The sequence below is a fragment of the Prorops nasuta genome, unplaced genomic scaffold (assembly GCF_024137725.1).
Source record: "Prorops nasuta isolate Cenicafe-Biocafe unplaced genomic scaffold, Cenicafe_Pnas_1.2 PNAS00007, whole genome shotgun sequence".
In the NCBI taxonomy this organism is placed as follows: domain Eukaryota; kingdom Metazoa; phylum Arthropoda; class Insecta; order Hymenoptera; family Bethylidae; genus Prorops; species Prorops nasuta.
In genome coordinates, this window is record NW_027116804.1 from 8,124,055 (window position 1) to 8,140,630 (window position 16,576).

The window sequence follows — 16,576 nt, forward strand, 5'->3', positions numbered from 1 at the left end:
ATCGCCCTTCCACACCGCAAAACAGCTACCCCCACTCCCTGTCATTGGAACCGCATTGCTACACTATTTACGTCATTCTGGTTGATTTATCGAGACTCAAGACCGTGAAAATGTCACTAACAATTTCAGTTTTTGCGTTCCCCTGCACATGCTGTTAGGATTCTGCGAAGATTAAAAACGTGTCATCATCAATGCTCGCCATGAGCTTATTCTGATACGAGCACGTAATGGTATCAATTCAATATTTTCATCGAATAAGTTTACCGATTCAAGAATCGAACTGTACCGAGTGCAATGGAGAATACCTCATGTGACTTTGAATGAATTTACCAAACTACAATTTCTACGTATTGTCGAGCAAAATAAAAACCTCACGATGGCTTTTCGTTCCTGGGAGCTCTACGAATATCCGCTTCTCCCTGAAACACAGCGACATACGTGGGCTGTGAAAGCAGCTAAACAATTGGAGAAGCCTAGATATGTGATACTGGCGTTTAAAAGAAATAAAAAGAACGATCAATACTCGGATGTACTTAAATTTAGTGATTGTGATGTACGTGATGTTAAAGTTTATCTGAATTCTGAATTTTATCCGTACGATCGTCTCGATACAGATTTCACAAAATCTCGCTATTCCGTACTATATAACATGTATGTAAAGTTCTTCAATTCATATTATGCTGAAGAAAAACTCGAAACCAATGCTCGATTATCTAAACTTTTTAAAATATAGTCCACTTTTTGTAATTGATTGTTCATATCAAAATGAATCTATTAAAACTGGAACGGTTGATGTTAAAATTGAGATAGAGTGTTGAAAAAACATTCGGAGTAATACTACAGTGTATTGTTTAATTATACATGATAAAATTGTAGACTATAATCCACTTACTAATATTGTGAGAAATATAAATTAGAAATGTAAGGTTTAGAAAAAATAAAACATTATTTTTTAAAACATATATAAAAGTATTTATTAATTTACACATTATTACTGTTATTACACAAAAACATTATTCTTTCAATTTAAATTCCAAATTATTGTATTTTCCTCCCAAATATCTCATTATTAATATATTTTCATTTGCTGCTTTCTGCAGCTCTGCAAATTGGTCCTGTGCCTTCGATTCCAATAAAGCAGCCATCCGCGCTGGTAAATAGAACCATTTATCAGTAAATAGTTTAGCTATTAATCTCATCCCAAATTTCGTGTTAACTTTCAGAATTTAAAGTATTTCGTACTCTTGATTTTCTTCAAGAGTGTTTAATTTAATAAAATCCATCTTAGGGACGGAAGCTATTGAATTGAAACCACTTAAGAAGGACATTCTTTTTTCTATACTATAAAGAAAACCCTTATTATTATTATTATTATTAAATAACAAAGATTTAAATGACGTATTCTTACTTTTAGAAGACAAAAAAATATATATGAAACTTGTGTAAAGAATGTAACGAGGTTCTCTCGTTACGTATCAAGATACCGGATTTAATAAAGAAATTAAAGAGAAGCTAACGATTAGTAGTGGTTATTTCACACCCTACATTACCGACTCGGTGCATAGGTTTCCGAGTGGACAGGAAGTACCGTCTAGGAACATCCCTGTGGACCGTCAGAAGACCGGGTGAAAAGACCAGCGCTCCACTCAAAAGTCCAAGCCGACCAAGCGAGCAAGGCAGGGCTGTGCCAAGTAACTTGGCGGCTTGAGACGAGGAGAAGTGGGCACAGGGACTCCTGTGAAAAGGCGAATTCTCTAGTCCCCTGAGGAGGGGGAAATAAGAGAGTGAGTCGGGCCTGGGACGTCGCGCAAGGCGGACGTACCCCACACCGGCTCACCGATGAGTGTGTCCGTGTGCGTGAGGTGAGCTTGCTCCCTACGCAACGAACACACTGTATGCTATCGATGCATAAGGGACCTGTGCAGGTATGGTAGGTTTCTGCTGCATGCCGGGTGCCGCCGCTAAGCCCATGTCAACGCGCATGGCACCACGGACTTGGGCATTGCGGGGATGCACCACCCTGACAGTCCCCTATGAGAAAAGATCTCGATAATGTTCTCGTCTCCTCACCTACCCTCACATGTGTGAGTGGGTGGGTGGGAGAGTGTGTCTATTGTCGCGAGGATCGGGTTACCTGTAAGGGACCCTCCCCTCTCTCCACGACCTAGCACACTGAGCAAACCAGGCTTCCGTACCGTCCTCTATGCACTACCAATCAGCCCATTGGAAAATGCATACGATTGGAATGGCGGGGTAAGACCCCTATGTTAACGCTGGGTTGTTGGTCACCCACACGACCAACTGGCGCCCTGAAAGTACCGAATGTAAGGACGGCCGAAGGTAATAGGAAGATAACTATCACGATCAGCCCATCGTGGTAGAAGAATCCATTACAAGAATTAATCTGGTATATATTTTAACTGATACTAGTTAATACTGTTGACTGAAGCTTGAATACAAGTGACACTAGTTACCACTGTTGGAAGATTTTCAAGAATAACGCTTATGCAGTATTAGTAGTGGTAGCTAGGGGGTTCCTGTGACACGGTGTTTGAGGGGAGTGCGGGTGTGCGGGATGAAGTGTCTTGGGTTCCTGTGACATGTTGGTGAGGGGGGTGCGGGGGGGAAGTGTCTTCTTAAGAGCTAGGGTTCATTGGGATGATGAGGAGGGTGCGGGTGTGCGGAGGAAATGCTTTGGCTGTGGGGAGTGAGAGAGAGAGAGAGAGAGAGAGAGAGAGACCCCTCTCGCCCTCTCTTTCTCTCTGAGTCTCTCACCCCTCTCCCATCAGTCTAGGGCCCGGATGGTTAATTATCCTACGGGTCCACTAGTTCCCTAACGCTTACCCCCTCTCCCATCACCCTAGGGCCCGGATGGTTAGTTATCCTGGCAGTTACCCAGAAAACTTTTTTTGTATTTTAGTTGGTGGAGGAAAAAGTTTCATTTTTCTCCACTAGGTGGCGATCACGAAAATTACTGGGTACAGCTACACCGATAGGGGTCCTGAGCATCTTACGGACTGCCATTTTTTTTTTCTTAGACCTGCCCTCGAAGGGTCTTTTCTCCCTCCACATATTTATCCTAGACCCTCCCACTATTTTCCTACTATAGACCCGCCATTTAACTTGATTTCACATTTTCTTAAACCTTGAGCACTAGGTAGATTTTTTTCTTTTACACAAGTTAGTAATAATTGAAAAAATATGCAAGTTAGCATTGCTATTATTTTAAGACGTCCTACGGACAGTATATTACAGGAAATGCTTGAATTGTTTCATTTGAATTTCTTTGAAATAATTGAGCGAGAGTCAGAAGATGTGTTGGATATAGATGGTAAGTTATTATAGATGACCACATTATACATTTTTTTTTTTTTTTTTGAAAATCTTCTAATTTTTTTGTTTTTATCAACAGTGTTATGCTTCTTACAAATGTTTTTAAGACGTAGCAGGGAAATTGAGGAAGGAGGACATACGATTGACGATTCGTAAACGTGATCGGAGGAGGAAGAGGAATAGATTCATATGTTAACAAAAATTTAATTGAATGAGATATAATGTTACAACTTTTAAATAATGAAACAAGTGAATATATTAAAATTTTGTTTAAAACTAAAGTCAATGTTCTTCTTGAAAACTTCCCTAATACTCTTTAACAATTTTTCTCCCCTCTCAAACGACCTCTACGCTATTGCAGGGTCTTTTTCCCTCCACATACCCATTCTAGACCCACCTACTATTTTCCTCCTATGGGTCCTTCTTTTAATTTCACATTATACCTTTCTTGAAACTTGGATACAGATTCCTTTATTCTTATACAAGCTGTCGATAAATATAAAGTGAAAAAATATGCAGTATCAAGTGATTATTAACACTAGATTTACCAGACCAGTCATTTTGACTGGTCGTGCAATTTCAATTCAAAATTCCTATTACATGTAACATTTGCTTTCCGAAATGATGTTATGACTTTTGTAGCTATAAGTAGAGAATGCATTTTCTGAACTTAATGTTACTTTATATATATTAGTAACAAATATATTTTTTGTTATTGACATTTATACCAAAACCAGTCAAAATGACTGGTGCATGTTTCTACGAAGAAATGTATGATTTCGGGAGAATCATGAGACCGATGCAGTACAATGTATAGCGCCCATGCGTTATTTGTTCGTTCCGTTATCGGCATTGAGCCGATTGCGCAGGTTTACGAGATTTCTTACTTCATAAATGCACGAGGCACGAACAGTCTCGTTACGAGCTTCGTTCAACACACGAAATAAAATCTTAGTCCAAGCGATCTCCAAGCCCCTAAAAATGTCAAAACGAATAAAAGTTTCTACATATTTAGAAAATGCAACCAGCATACCTCTGGAATGTTCAGATGTAGAAAGTGAATTATATGATAGCGACAGTGAATTTTTAGACAGACAAATTGATCCACAAAGCAGTGATGATAACAGTGCTATTGTCGAGAGTAGTGATGAGGAAATTTCTGATGAAAACAATATAAATCAGTCAAGTGACGGTGACTGCGAAAATATTCCAAACAAGCGAAGGAGACGATACATGCGATTCCCTTCCAGTTCTGAAGACGAAGGTGGAAGCAACGTACCAAATCAGCAAACTCAAATTGCTTCAGACGGAACTATTTGGACGGGAATTGAAGAAGGAGGTGTTGCCGGTAGACTACCAGTTCATAGTGCTTTCAAAGATGTACACGGGCCAACAGCACATGCTAAAAGAAACATTATGAACGGGAGTCTAAGTAGTGCGTTCCTATTACTGATTGACAACCATATTTTGGAACATATACGAATTTGTACAGAGTTAGAAGGCTCTCGAGTTTTGGGGAAAAAATGGACAATTACGCAAGGAAAATTGAAGGCATTTCTTGCAATACTGTACGCACGTGGGGCGTACGAAGTAAATACTTTGAGGCTTCAATATTTGTGGAACAACAAGTGGGGACCATCATTTTTCTCCAGCACTATGAGTAGACGGGATTTTACTGAGATTCTGCGATACATTCGTTTCGACAAAAGAAATCAGAGGAGTCAAAGGTTGCAAACAGACAAATTCGCTTTAGTCTCAGCAGTTTGGGATAAATTTATTGAAAACAGTCAAAATTGCTTCAAACCGGGAGCTTATATTACTGTGGATGAGCAACTTTTTCCATCGAAGGCCAGATGCAGGTTTACTCAGTATATGCCAAACAAACCCCATAAATTTGGGATAAAATTTTGGTTGGCATCTGATGTAGAGACGAAATATGTGGTAAATGGCTTTCCGTATTTAGGAAAAGACGAGACTCGAAATGCATCAACCCCCCTAAGCGAATTTGTCGTTATGAAACTTCTTGAACCGTATACCATGAAGGGTAGAACTGTAACAACTGATAATTTTTTTACAAGTATTCCTTTGGCGTTAAAATTAAGATCTATAAATACTTCGTTGCTTGGAACAATACGCGCAAACAAGAGGGAACTGCCGAAAACTTGCAAACTGAAAAAAGACAGCATGGCACGTTTCTCAACGTTGTTGTATCAATCCAATGGATGTACACTTACTGCTTATAAGAGCAAACCAAATAAAAAAGTACTTATACTAAGTACGAAACATAAACACATCAAAATTGATAAAGCAGCTAAGAAATTACCTGAAACTGTATCGCTTTATAATAAAACTAAATTTGGCGTCGATGTCACTGATCAAATGGCAAGAAAGTATACAGTGAAATCAGGTTCCAGAAGGTAGCCACTTCAAGTGTTTTTTAATATTTTAGATTTAGCCGGAATCAATAGCTGGATATTGTACAAAAACACAACAGGAGAAAATATCTCACGGAAAGACTTTCTGTTTCGATTAGCAGAAGAACTTGCTGCAGAATATCAGACTTCAAGGCAAAAACCACACGAAGCTGATATACCAACTACAAAAGGCACGGTTTCTGTACGCAAATGGTGTCAAATAGGATACTGCAATAACAACAAGACTACAAATATTTGCAATAAATGCAAAAAAAGTCTATGCGGAAAGTGTACACACAGCAAAATCTACATATGTAGAAATTGTGAGCAACAAACTGTAAACAATTAAATGTTTTATTATTTCACAATATCTATAAATCCATTTATCCATTACAAATAATATTGTTCAACTTTTTTTGTCATTTTTCGAGTGAATAAAGACTGGAAACCACAATAACCATTTTTTCTTATACACCAGTCATTTTGACTGGTTTTGGTAGAAATAGGTATATCTAAATAGCTGGTAAATCTAGTGTTAATTTAGCGTATAGACAGAATTCTCCAGTAATTCATATAATTACAAGAATAATAGATGAAATTATGCTAAATTTATCACGAGCGGTAAACGAAGAAACCATCGAGACGCATAGAATGGAGTATGAAAATAGTAAGTTATTATGAATGAGATTGCATCATACATTTTTCTAAAATCTGATGATTTTTTACAGTAACACGCTGTATACAACTGTTGATGAGAGGTATCAGAATGATTGAGATAGAGGCAGGGATAATTCCGCAGGAAGAGGAGGAGGAGCAGGAGGAGGAGGAGGATGAGGAGGAGGAGGATGAGGAGGAGACAACGATGGAGGTAGCAAGGGCAGAAGAATAGCTTCATATTTTAAAATATTATATGTTAAAACTCTTTTTAGTTATATATATATATATATATATATATTGTAATTGGGCGGAAATTAAAACTCACCCAATACTAAAATAAAATACTACTTTATTGAGTAATAATAATCACACGAATAATCGAAAAGATTGGGTCACCCTGCCAGGATTCACGCTCACTTATTATACAAATTAGTCACTTTGCTCTACACCTCACACACACAGCATACTAGGAAACGGGTAAAAAGAATAGGGAAAGAAATCACTGGAAATGGGAGGAAAGCTAGTGGGTGGGCGGAACGAGGTAACGGTAAGGGGGAAGGTGGGAAGGTAGGGAAGTAGAGAACACCGGCAGCACTTCCAGTAGTCCCGATCGGGAAAATGAATCCGTTTCGAATCACTACTAAGTTCCCGACTCGGTTTGGTGCGGAGAACGTCCTTACAAAATACTTAGAAGCAGCACGGCAGAACACGCAACGGCTATATCGAAAGCGCTACAAGAAGTGGTCCTTTTTCCGAATCTTCCTCTCTGGTGCCCAGTTCCGTCCTTTCCTTATTTGTCTCAAGCTCATCTCTTAATTTGATTGATGGCTGACAGGGGTGTGATCCTTGACATCCAATCAATAATCAGGATCGATTCGTATTCCAATCCATTCCTTCAATCGGCACGAAACTGGGTTGGCAGCACTGCTGGGAGGTGGTGTGGTAGCTTTGCATAAGGCTGGCGCGGCGCTTGAATCCTTCGACTACTGCTAGTTCTGGTGGGGGAAGGCTGCGCGGAACGGGGAAATACAGGGACGGAACGGGGGAAGGGGAAACTATGTACAGCAGGGGCGGAACGTAGGGGAAGGGGAGAGAATATAACATTCATACGATCATTTCCATCATTTACTCTTCTTCCGTGTGCGGCTATTACAAACTCTTATTTTAGAGAACTACATATCCGACACACGGGAGATTGTTCGCTCTCATACTCTATGTACAAAAAAGGGGGCATCAATATTGACAACGGTGGGCCGAGCGCGACCTCACCGCCTTGTTGTCACGCCGCGCTGAGCCGTGCTATACCGCCGCGCTTCGTACGCAACGTAACCAAGTCAAAAATAATAACGAATATTTCGACGGGGGAAGGTAGGGGGGCACCAAGCTACGCGTATGGGGCCACTAGAAGGAAATGAGCTTCGTAACGTCGTACCACGTTACAATATATATATTGAATAAAAGTATTATATGTTAAATCTTTTGAATATTGAATAAAAATTACTGTAAGCATATTATAAGTGAATAGATTATTCATTACATCTTCCTGTAAGCATGCTCTACATGTCACATAGTTAACAGACATTATTTTTCCTTTTGCGAAACAATGGGGAGTGAAATTCTAGGGACCACCCAATGTTCCTCCTACGAGCTTTCCCAGGGCTCTCTAAAACTAACCCGATACCTTCTGCCCATATTTTACCATCTCAACCAGTCTCTATCTATTTTTTTCGAGACTTTTCTCACAAACAGGTCAGACAAATGAGCCCACGTGCTAAACAGAGTCACAGTGTGAAGTAAGATTGTCAAGAAGCCATTGATGCGTTCGATACTTTTTGACCATATTTTACCCTCTAAACCAGCCTCTAGCTATTTCTTCGTGACTTTCCCTCCCTCAAGCAGACCAAACAAATCATTCAGCCTGTAGCTATTTTTTTCTCAAGACTTTTCTCACAAGCAGAGCAGACAAATGATCCCACGTGCTAAACAGAGTCACAGTGTGACGTAAGATTGTCGAAAAGCCATTGATGCGCTCGTAAATTTTAAGCTGCACTCAGGATATGTCCTTAAGATGCTAGTGTTCCCAACCCAAGTAATAATGAACGTATATTTCACGACTCGTTTCTAAATAATGAAAAGTTTATATTTTAAACTGTCATTACTTTATCTGAGGAACATGACTATCTGCACCATCTAGTGCGTGTTATGACACGTTTGAATTAAATATATTTGTTTTAGGTGACGCTTATTTGATCTAAAGAACGTGTATCTCACGACTTGCTTTTAAACAATGAAAAGTTTATATTCTAGACTGATGTCACTTTATATAAGGAACGTGTATATAATTAAATGGATTTATTTATTTTAATTAAAAACTACTTGATCTAAAGAATACATGTATCAACAGGTTTAAAATAATGAATTCTCTTTGAAATCTACAATTATGAGTGAGTAACCCATCAAAAATGTCGTTCGCCTGCAACAGTCCCTCCACTCTCAATTTCCAATAAGTGTGTATATCTTATCCCTTCCTACGATATTATTCAAAGCCACCCAAGTTTCGTTTGCCTGCAATACTTCCCCTACTCTCAATTTCCAAGTGTGTATATCTTATTCCCTCCTAGGATATTATTCAAAGTCACCCACGCTAGCAATTAGGAAATTTCATTCAGTCTCGATTAGAAGCGTGAAGCAGTCGAAAGTTCAAGTCTGTAACGCTGCAGTCATAATATTTTATTGTGGTGTAATAGTAGTATTGAAGCTTCAAGCAGTGCAAAGTACCAGTTTCACGTTGCAGACAGAATATTTTTTTATTGTCACGTAATTGTCGTAGACAATCTTTAGAAGGTAAGAATTATTTTTTCTATTTAAGTTATTATCTATTCTTAATATTATTTTATTATTATAGAAATGGATTTAACTAAGATTAATGAACTCGCAACTGTAGAACCAAAAACTTTTATAAAACTGAATACTTTGGAGATTGGGGAGTCATACCGAATAACTGAATTATCGAAAATTAAAACCAAATATGGAGAGAGAATAATAGCAAAGCTGCTTACGAAGGAATGGTTCTTCTTACCTGCGAGGATGATGGCATTACTGGAAAAACCAGAACAATTCAAGAATATTCAAGATGCAGCTTCAAATCAAATATTAACATTCATGTATCATGGGGGAAATTACAATAATATGACATTTGCAATTGTTAGTCAAATTTCAAAAGATTAATTTAGAAAACATTTGTAAGGAATGATTTAAACACAAATAAATGATTATTATATCTTATTTATTATTTTTTTCCTTTATTATAATGGTAAGCTTAACTATAGTCTATTAGCGTTTAACATACATTTCTAACTATTAGCGATTAACTTACATTTCTAACTATTAACGATTAACTTACATTTCTAACAATACTTGTAAGCGGGTTATATTCAACAATTTTATCTTGTATAATTAAACAATACGCAGTAGTATTACTTGCAATATTTTTAGAACAATCGATCTCTATTTTAACGTCAACTGTGCCAGATTTAATAGATTCGTTTTGATGCGAACAATCAATGACAAAGAGAGGGCCATATTCTAAGAAATTGTTGTAATCAAGCATTGGTTTCGACGGTTATTCTCCAACATAATAGGATTGGATAAATTTAACATACATATCATATAGTACAGAAAATCGTGATTTTTCAGTATCAGTATCAAGTCGATCATACGGATAAAATTCAGAATTAAGATAGACTTTAATATCACGAACAAAACTATCGTCGAAGTCAAGCACCTTCATATGCTGCGTATTCTTCTTATTTGTTCTAAATGCTAGAATAACGTATCAAGGCTTCTCCAATTATGTTGCAGCTTTTACAGCCCACGTATGCCTCTGTGTTTCTGGTAGAAGCGGGTATTCGTAGAGTTCCCAGAATCGAAAAGCCATGGTGAGGCTTTTGTTTTGGTCGATAATACGTAGAAATTGAAGTTTTGTGTATGCATTCAATGATATATGAGGAATTCTCCATTGCACTTTTTGAACATCAATTTTGGAGTCGGTGATTTTCGTTGAAGAATATATCGAATTCGTATCATTACGCGCTCGAATGAGAACGAGCTCATGACGTGCATTTATTATGACTCTTCTATAGTCTTCACAAAAACCCAACAGCATTTTCAGTGGTACGCAAAAATTAAAATATTTCGTAGGCTTATAATCTGATAGAAACCATCCTGAATGGTGTAGACTCGTACTCTCCTCCCCAGTCAGAGAAATGAGATTCTTCATGGAACTAGTAATACTCGCATTCTTACTGCGGTCAATCTCAATACCATTCAACTCATAGCGAATTTCATCGAACAAGAATGCCATGGAATTGCAGTCAAGTCCCACTGTATCTTGAACTGTTGCACCCTGAGCAGGAGTGCCCTCGATTAATTTTCCCTCTATGTATAGGTAACTCTCACATGGTAGAATAATTAAATCTTGCTGTTGTATTGGAATTCGAATTTCGTCACTATTTCCCAATGATGCATTTGCATACGGATTGTAAGCATGTATTTCCATTTTAGTAATGCGATTGTCGTACACAGGTTGTGCGGTTACGTCCAACAGGTCCATTTTTATTTCTGACCTTGAAACCCAGTGATTGAAAAAAGGTTATATTTTTTCTTGTTAGCGGTCTTCTAACGTAATCCCCACCCAATGTATCTGCTCCTGCAGCAACTGTTGGACTGATGATAGGCTCATCTGGTATCGGTGATTTATAAGTATTCTTATAAAATAGCATTTTCTAATGTGTAATCGAATTGTAATTTCTTCCCCACCGAAATTTACTAGACGGTTTTCATGATCGAGAAAGCGCAAAGTAAGACGGTCAATTACTTTCACAATGACTGGCAAGTAAATTACGTTTTTCGGTGTTTCCGAGATTTTATAGCCTGGTGGCACGCTTGGAAAAAATTCATGTATAACATGTTGAGGTTTGCCGTTTGTGTATGCACCAGCAGTAATATTACATTCAATTCGTAAAACATTGACCCTTATAATGTTTACGGGCTGGTCTGATTCGGCTAGAGTGTTCGGCTGAATAATTCGATCTGACGAAAAACCCAATAAAGAGCCTATATTATTAGGTTTTGTAAAATCGATCAGATATTTACACTTTATTTCACTTTTCAACGTATTATTATTAGCACGTAGAATAATAAACATTTTCATTATCCGCCTCATTCATCAATGTACGCAAAAGATCATTTATAGCACTCAATTCATAACAACCTGTAGGTATAGTCAGATCTTCAGTATCGTAGTAAAACTTATTGTTCGACTCATCTACATTAGCGATTGAATTGAAGCTCTGAAAGTCTACGAGACCAAGTTCATATTGCTCCTCCCGCAGATTGATCGGTGGGAAAAAAACTGCCTCTAATATGGACTCGCGGTCAGACAGCGTAACCGTTAAAGACATTGTTCACGTAGAAACTTGACACACAACTGACCGCATATGCTTGTATCATACGATTGATATTGATCGTGGTTGTAGTAGATTATAGCAGAAGGACCAAAATAATCTAAAAGTTCAATTGGAGGTTTCAAATTTCCGAAGGAGTTGAAATACTTTACGTAATTATTACGTTTAACATAGGCAACCTAATGTGTACCAGAACCTTTATCTTCATCAAGATTCACGATTGCACACTCATTACATAGTACGGTTTGTGGTAGAGATGTGCGCATAAAGACTCCTCGAAAATGTGGTATATCCTGACATGCATGTAATAATTGAATATTACTAGTAGCTCCAGATTTCGGGAGGTTGCTTATTTTTTTTTTGCGAGGTTTTTTTCCTCCTTTTCAAACCCTCCCCCTTTCGTCCGTAAGGGGTTAGGAATAAACCATGTTCACGCCTGCCTTCTATTACACGATTGTGACGCTGTATCTCTTCCAATTGTCTCTTGGATGCTTTCGCATCGTTTACAGCTTTTGTTATACCTGCTGCGCCCCCAGCTAATGCACCCACTGCACTCAACAGTGGGAGCAGAGGTAATAAACCCCCCCCCCCCCCGTTTTTTTTGTTGAGTAAATTGCTTTTTCCTCAATAAACCTCCTCGTTTCTTCGGTACACGAATTTTTCTTTTCTTCATGCTTCTTCCATGCACTTATAGGCCTAAGCCAAGTTTTCGTTTTACATTCATGGATGCCCTGACTGCTGCTGCAGCTGCTCGTTCACGTAAAGATGAGTCACTAGCAGTGATACGTTTTCGTGCACGCTGTGCAAGAACTTTATCAGCCTGGTGACGTGATGGCAGATCCTTATATATTGAATATGCGATATCGTGTTCACGACAGGCTTCGTCTAGAGGATTTATACCAGGATCACCACGTGCTAACCGTTCTCGAAGTCGAGTACCTGATCCGCAATAATTGTAGCCAGGTATGTGTACTTCGAACGGTAATTTATTCAGTATTTTATTCAAAAAAGTTCCACAACCGTAGCTTACCATGTGGAACTTTCTTTCTGTTTCTCACACAGAGTTTGCTGACAAGCCCAGCAATCTTTTATTGAAGGGACCGGTCCATCAATGTGATCTGTATTAGGTAGATTATGATGTTTAAAACACCAGCGATATTGTTGTCCTTCAGGATCTGAACGAATATATTCAGGCAATTAATTCCAAACCTCTTGAATACTACGCGGAAAGTACTTTAAAAGTAAAATTTTCGGTATGTATTCAAACTGCTCAGCGGTTAATTCCTCCAAACTTGACACATCTAACACTAATAACGGCATGATGAGAACTGATCAAACAATTCATTTCATTCCTATAAATAAGTTGTATGACCACAGAGTTTTCAGTCATGGACTTCGTAAAGTAGCCGCTCGGTATTCGTGTTTCTAATATAGATTACCGAACAACCGATAAATGCATGAGACGTCACGGACCTCTACTCCCATCAACCATACGCTGTATAGTTTGTGGCCCTTCAAATTGTGGAAAAACAAATTTATTGCTGAGCCTTATAGAAAGCCCTCAGGGTGTGAGATTTGAAAACCTATACGTTTATTCAAAATCGTTGCAGCAACCAAAATATCGATACTTGGAGCGAATATTATCGGACAATGAAGAAATTAGTTATTTCCAATTTTCTAATAATAGTGAGGTTATAAAAGTAGCTGAAGCACTACCAAATTCAATTTTCATATTTGATGATGTTGCAACCGATAAGCAAGACAATATAAGAGACTACTTCTCCATGGGTAGACATTCTAAGATTGATTGCTTTTATCTTTGTCAGACTTATGCAAGGATACCAAAACATCTAATACGTGATAATGCAAATTTTTTAATTATTTTTAAACAAGATGGAACTAACCTAAAACATATATATAACGAACATGTAAATACAGATATGGCGTTTGAAAAATTTTGTGAATTGTGTTCAAATTGTTGGAAGCGTGATTATGGATTTTTAGTAATTGATAAAGACAGTGCAATGCAAAATGGACGATATCGAAAGGGTTTCAATAAATATGCTGTGATTAAAGTGTGATGTTAATGGTCAAAAATGTTAGTTTAACCTTGAACGTTGAACAAGTCTATATATTGAATAGAGAATAGCTTTACAAAATGAAGGAGAAAAAACTTCTAAAGAAGATTGCTGAGGCAAGTGAAGTAATTCGTCAAAAATATCGCGCACTCAAATCAGACAGAGTAATGATGGAAGACAGTTTAAATGAAACTTTTAAACCAATAGTTAAACCATTAAAGAAGCTCACCGAAAATAATCAAGCAATTTTCGTTGCACCGAAACATGAGATGAAAATGGAACCTATAAAGAGATCTCTCTCACACGAGGAATCTTTCATAATTCCGATGAAACGAAGAAAGTCTTATCTCACATCGACTCCACAGCGGAAAGATTTCATACGCAGCTCCAGAATTAACGTTCAAGGTCATTCATCGGATGATGAGCAGGAATATCCACAGTCGCACGAAACACAGTACCTTTCTCTGGAAGATGATGAAGAGGAGGAGGAGGAGGAGGAGGAGAAGGTGAAGAAGAATAATGAATATGGCACGCAAGATTTAGCGAAACAAATAGAATTACCTGTGCATACATCCATCGAGGATGTAAAAGATGCTAATCGAAGTACGATAAAGTCTGGTTCAATTGCATCCAAATATATAGAATTGTTGACGAATAATGCTAAGGATAAAATTGACAGTAATTTTGGAGTTAAGTTAGATAAAGTGACGAATAAAATGTGGCTTGCGAAATGTGCTTTTAATGTTGATGATTACAGTAATTTTATTATTATCGATAAGGAGTATTATCCTGGCACGAAAGGTCTATTTGAATTGATCTTCATGAAAGAACCTGAAGACTATACTAAAGATGATTTAGACACATATAAAAGTATTCTTTCTCAAACTAATGTGCACAGAGCAGATAACATTAGTACAGGAAAGCTTCGTGGGAATAAGGGACATAAATGGAAGAAAATAATTAGTGAATTATTTCAACCGAAGACAAAACTTGTACAAGGCAAGGGATATATGCGTGTTAATAATAATCCCGTGAGCTATGTACATTGGAACGATCCAAACGAACTGGTCGAGCGATTAAAACTATTAATTGCATCATCTGCTGCTGGTCATACGAATCACCATAATGAGATACAGTCAATAATTGAGGAGCTCCATGAAGAAGGTATCATCTTATAAAAGAGATTGCAGTTTCAAGATTTTCTCAGTTCAACGTACTACTTCACTATGACGATAAATAAATTTGGAGCTGGTTTCAATACTGGTAAAGTGAGAAATTATTTTCACAAAATTGATGATGATACGTTAAAGTTTGATAAATATAAGAATGCATTTAATGCCAAGAAGAAAATAATTTCAAACTTGGGATCTGATGTTACTGATGAGACAAGTGCGGTGAATATCAGTGTTCTGATGAGTAATTTGACACCACTGCGTGATAGCTTTACAAAAGAAATGAATGAATATAGTGTGAAGCTGAATGAATATGCATTAAAATGTGAAATTCTTGAGGAAAAAATGACAAATCTGTTGAGAAAACGTATCGACGAAATTGATGAAAGAATCGAAAAATTGAATGATAAAATCGATCATAATAGTTACAAATTGGCAGGATCTAAATAAGAAAAGAAAGCGTTATTCTATATAAAAGAGATTGCAGTTTCAAGATTTTCTCAGTTCAACGTACTACTTCACTAAGACAATAAATAAATTTGGAGCTGGTTTCAATACCGGTAAAGTGAGAAATTATTTCCACAAAATTGATAATGATACGTTAAAGTTTGATAAACATAAGAATGCATTTAATGCCAAGAAGAAAATATTTTCAAACTTAGAATGTGATTTTACGGATGAGACAAGTGCGGTGAATATGGCTGCTCTGTTACGTAATTCGATGACTGTACGTGATAGCTTAATGAGAGAATTGTTTGAATACAGTGAGAAGCTAACTCACTATTACCTAAAATGTAACATTCTTGAGGAAAAATTTACAACTCTAATAAAAAAAATCGATGAAATTGGTATAAGAATCGATAAATTGATTGATAAAGTCGATCATAATGATTATAAATTGGAATTTTTTACCATTAACATCACTTTTTAATCACAGCATATTTATTGAAACCCTTTCGATATCGTCCATTTTGCATTGCACTGTCTTTATCAATTACTAAAAATCCATAATCACGCTTCCAACAATTTGAACACAATTCACAAAATTTTTCAAACGCCATATCTGTATTTACATGTTCGTTATATATATGTTTTAGGTTAGTTCCATCTTGTTTAAAAATAATTAAAAAATTTGCATTATCACGTATTAGATGTTTTGGTATCCTTGCATAAGTCTGACAAAGATAAAAGCAATCAATCTTAGAATGTCTACCCATGGAGAAGTAGTCTCTTATATTGTCTTGCTTATCGGTTGCAACATCATCAAATATGAAAATTGAATTTGGTAGTGCTTCAGCTACTTTCATAACCTCATTATTATTAGAAAATTAGAAATAACTAATTTCTTCATTGTCCGATAATAGTCGCTCCAAGTATCGTTATTTTGGTTGCTGCAACGATTTTGAATATACGTATAGGTTTTCAAATCTCACACCCTGAGGGCTTTCTACAAGGCT

At 37.2% G+C, this 16,576-nt stretch overlaps 1 protein-coding gene across 1 annotated transcript; it reads left to right on the forward strand.

The window, feature by feature from the left end:
* The first annotated feature begins 4,314 nt into the window (after nt 1-4,314).
* Nucleotides 4,315-6,428, forward strand: LOC136775066 (piggyBac transposable element-derived protein 4-like). Its single transcript, XM_066729543.1, has 3 exons — nt 4,315-5,740; nt 5,783-6,070; nt 6,268-6,428. The coding sequence occupies exons 1-3, from the start codon at nt 4,315-4,317 to the stop codon at nt 6,426-6,428; spliced, it is 1,875 nt and encodes a 624-aa protein (XP_066585640.1).
* The last annotated feature ends 10,148 nt before the right edge of the window (nt 6,429-16,576 follow it).

What these genes read in the sequence shown, in the direction of transcription:
- LOC136775066 (XM_066729543.1), top strand. Translation starts at nt 4,315, where the DNA reads ATGTCAAAACGAATAAAAGTTTCTACATATTTAGAAAATGCAACCAGC. An exon ending in AAAGTATACAGTGAAATCAG is followed by an intron (nt 5,741 to 5,782) that starts GTTCCAGAAGGT and finishes TTAATATTTTAG; the next exon opens with ATTTAGCCGGAATCAATAGC. An exon ending in AATCTACATATGTAGAAATT is followed by an intron (nt 6,071 to 6,267) that starts GTGAGCAACAAA and finishes ATATCTAAATAG; the next exon opens with CTGGTAAATCTAGTGTTAAT.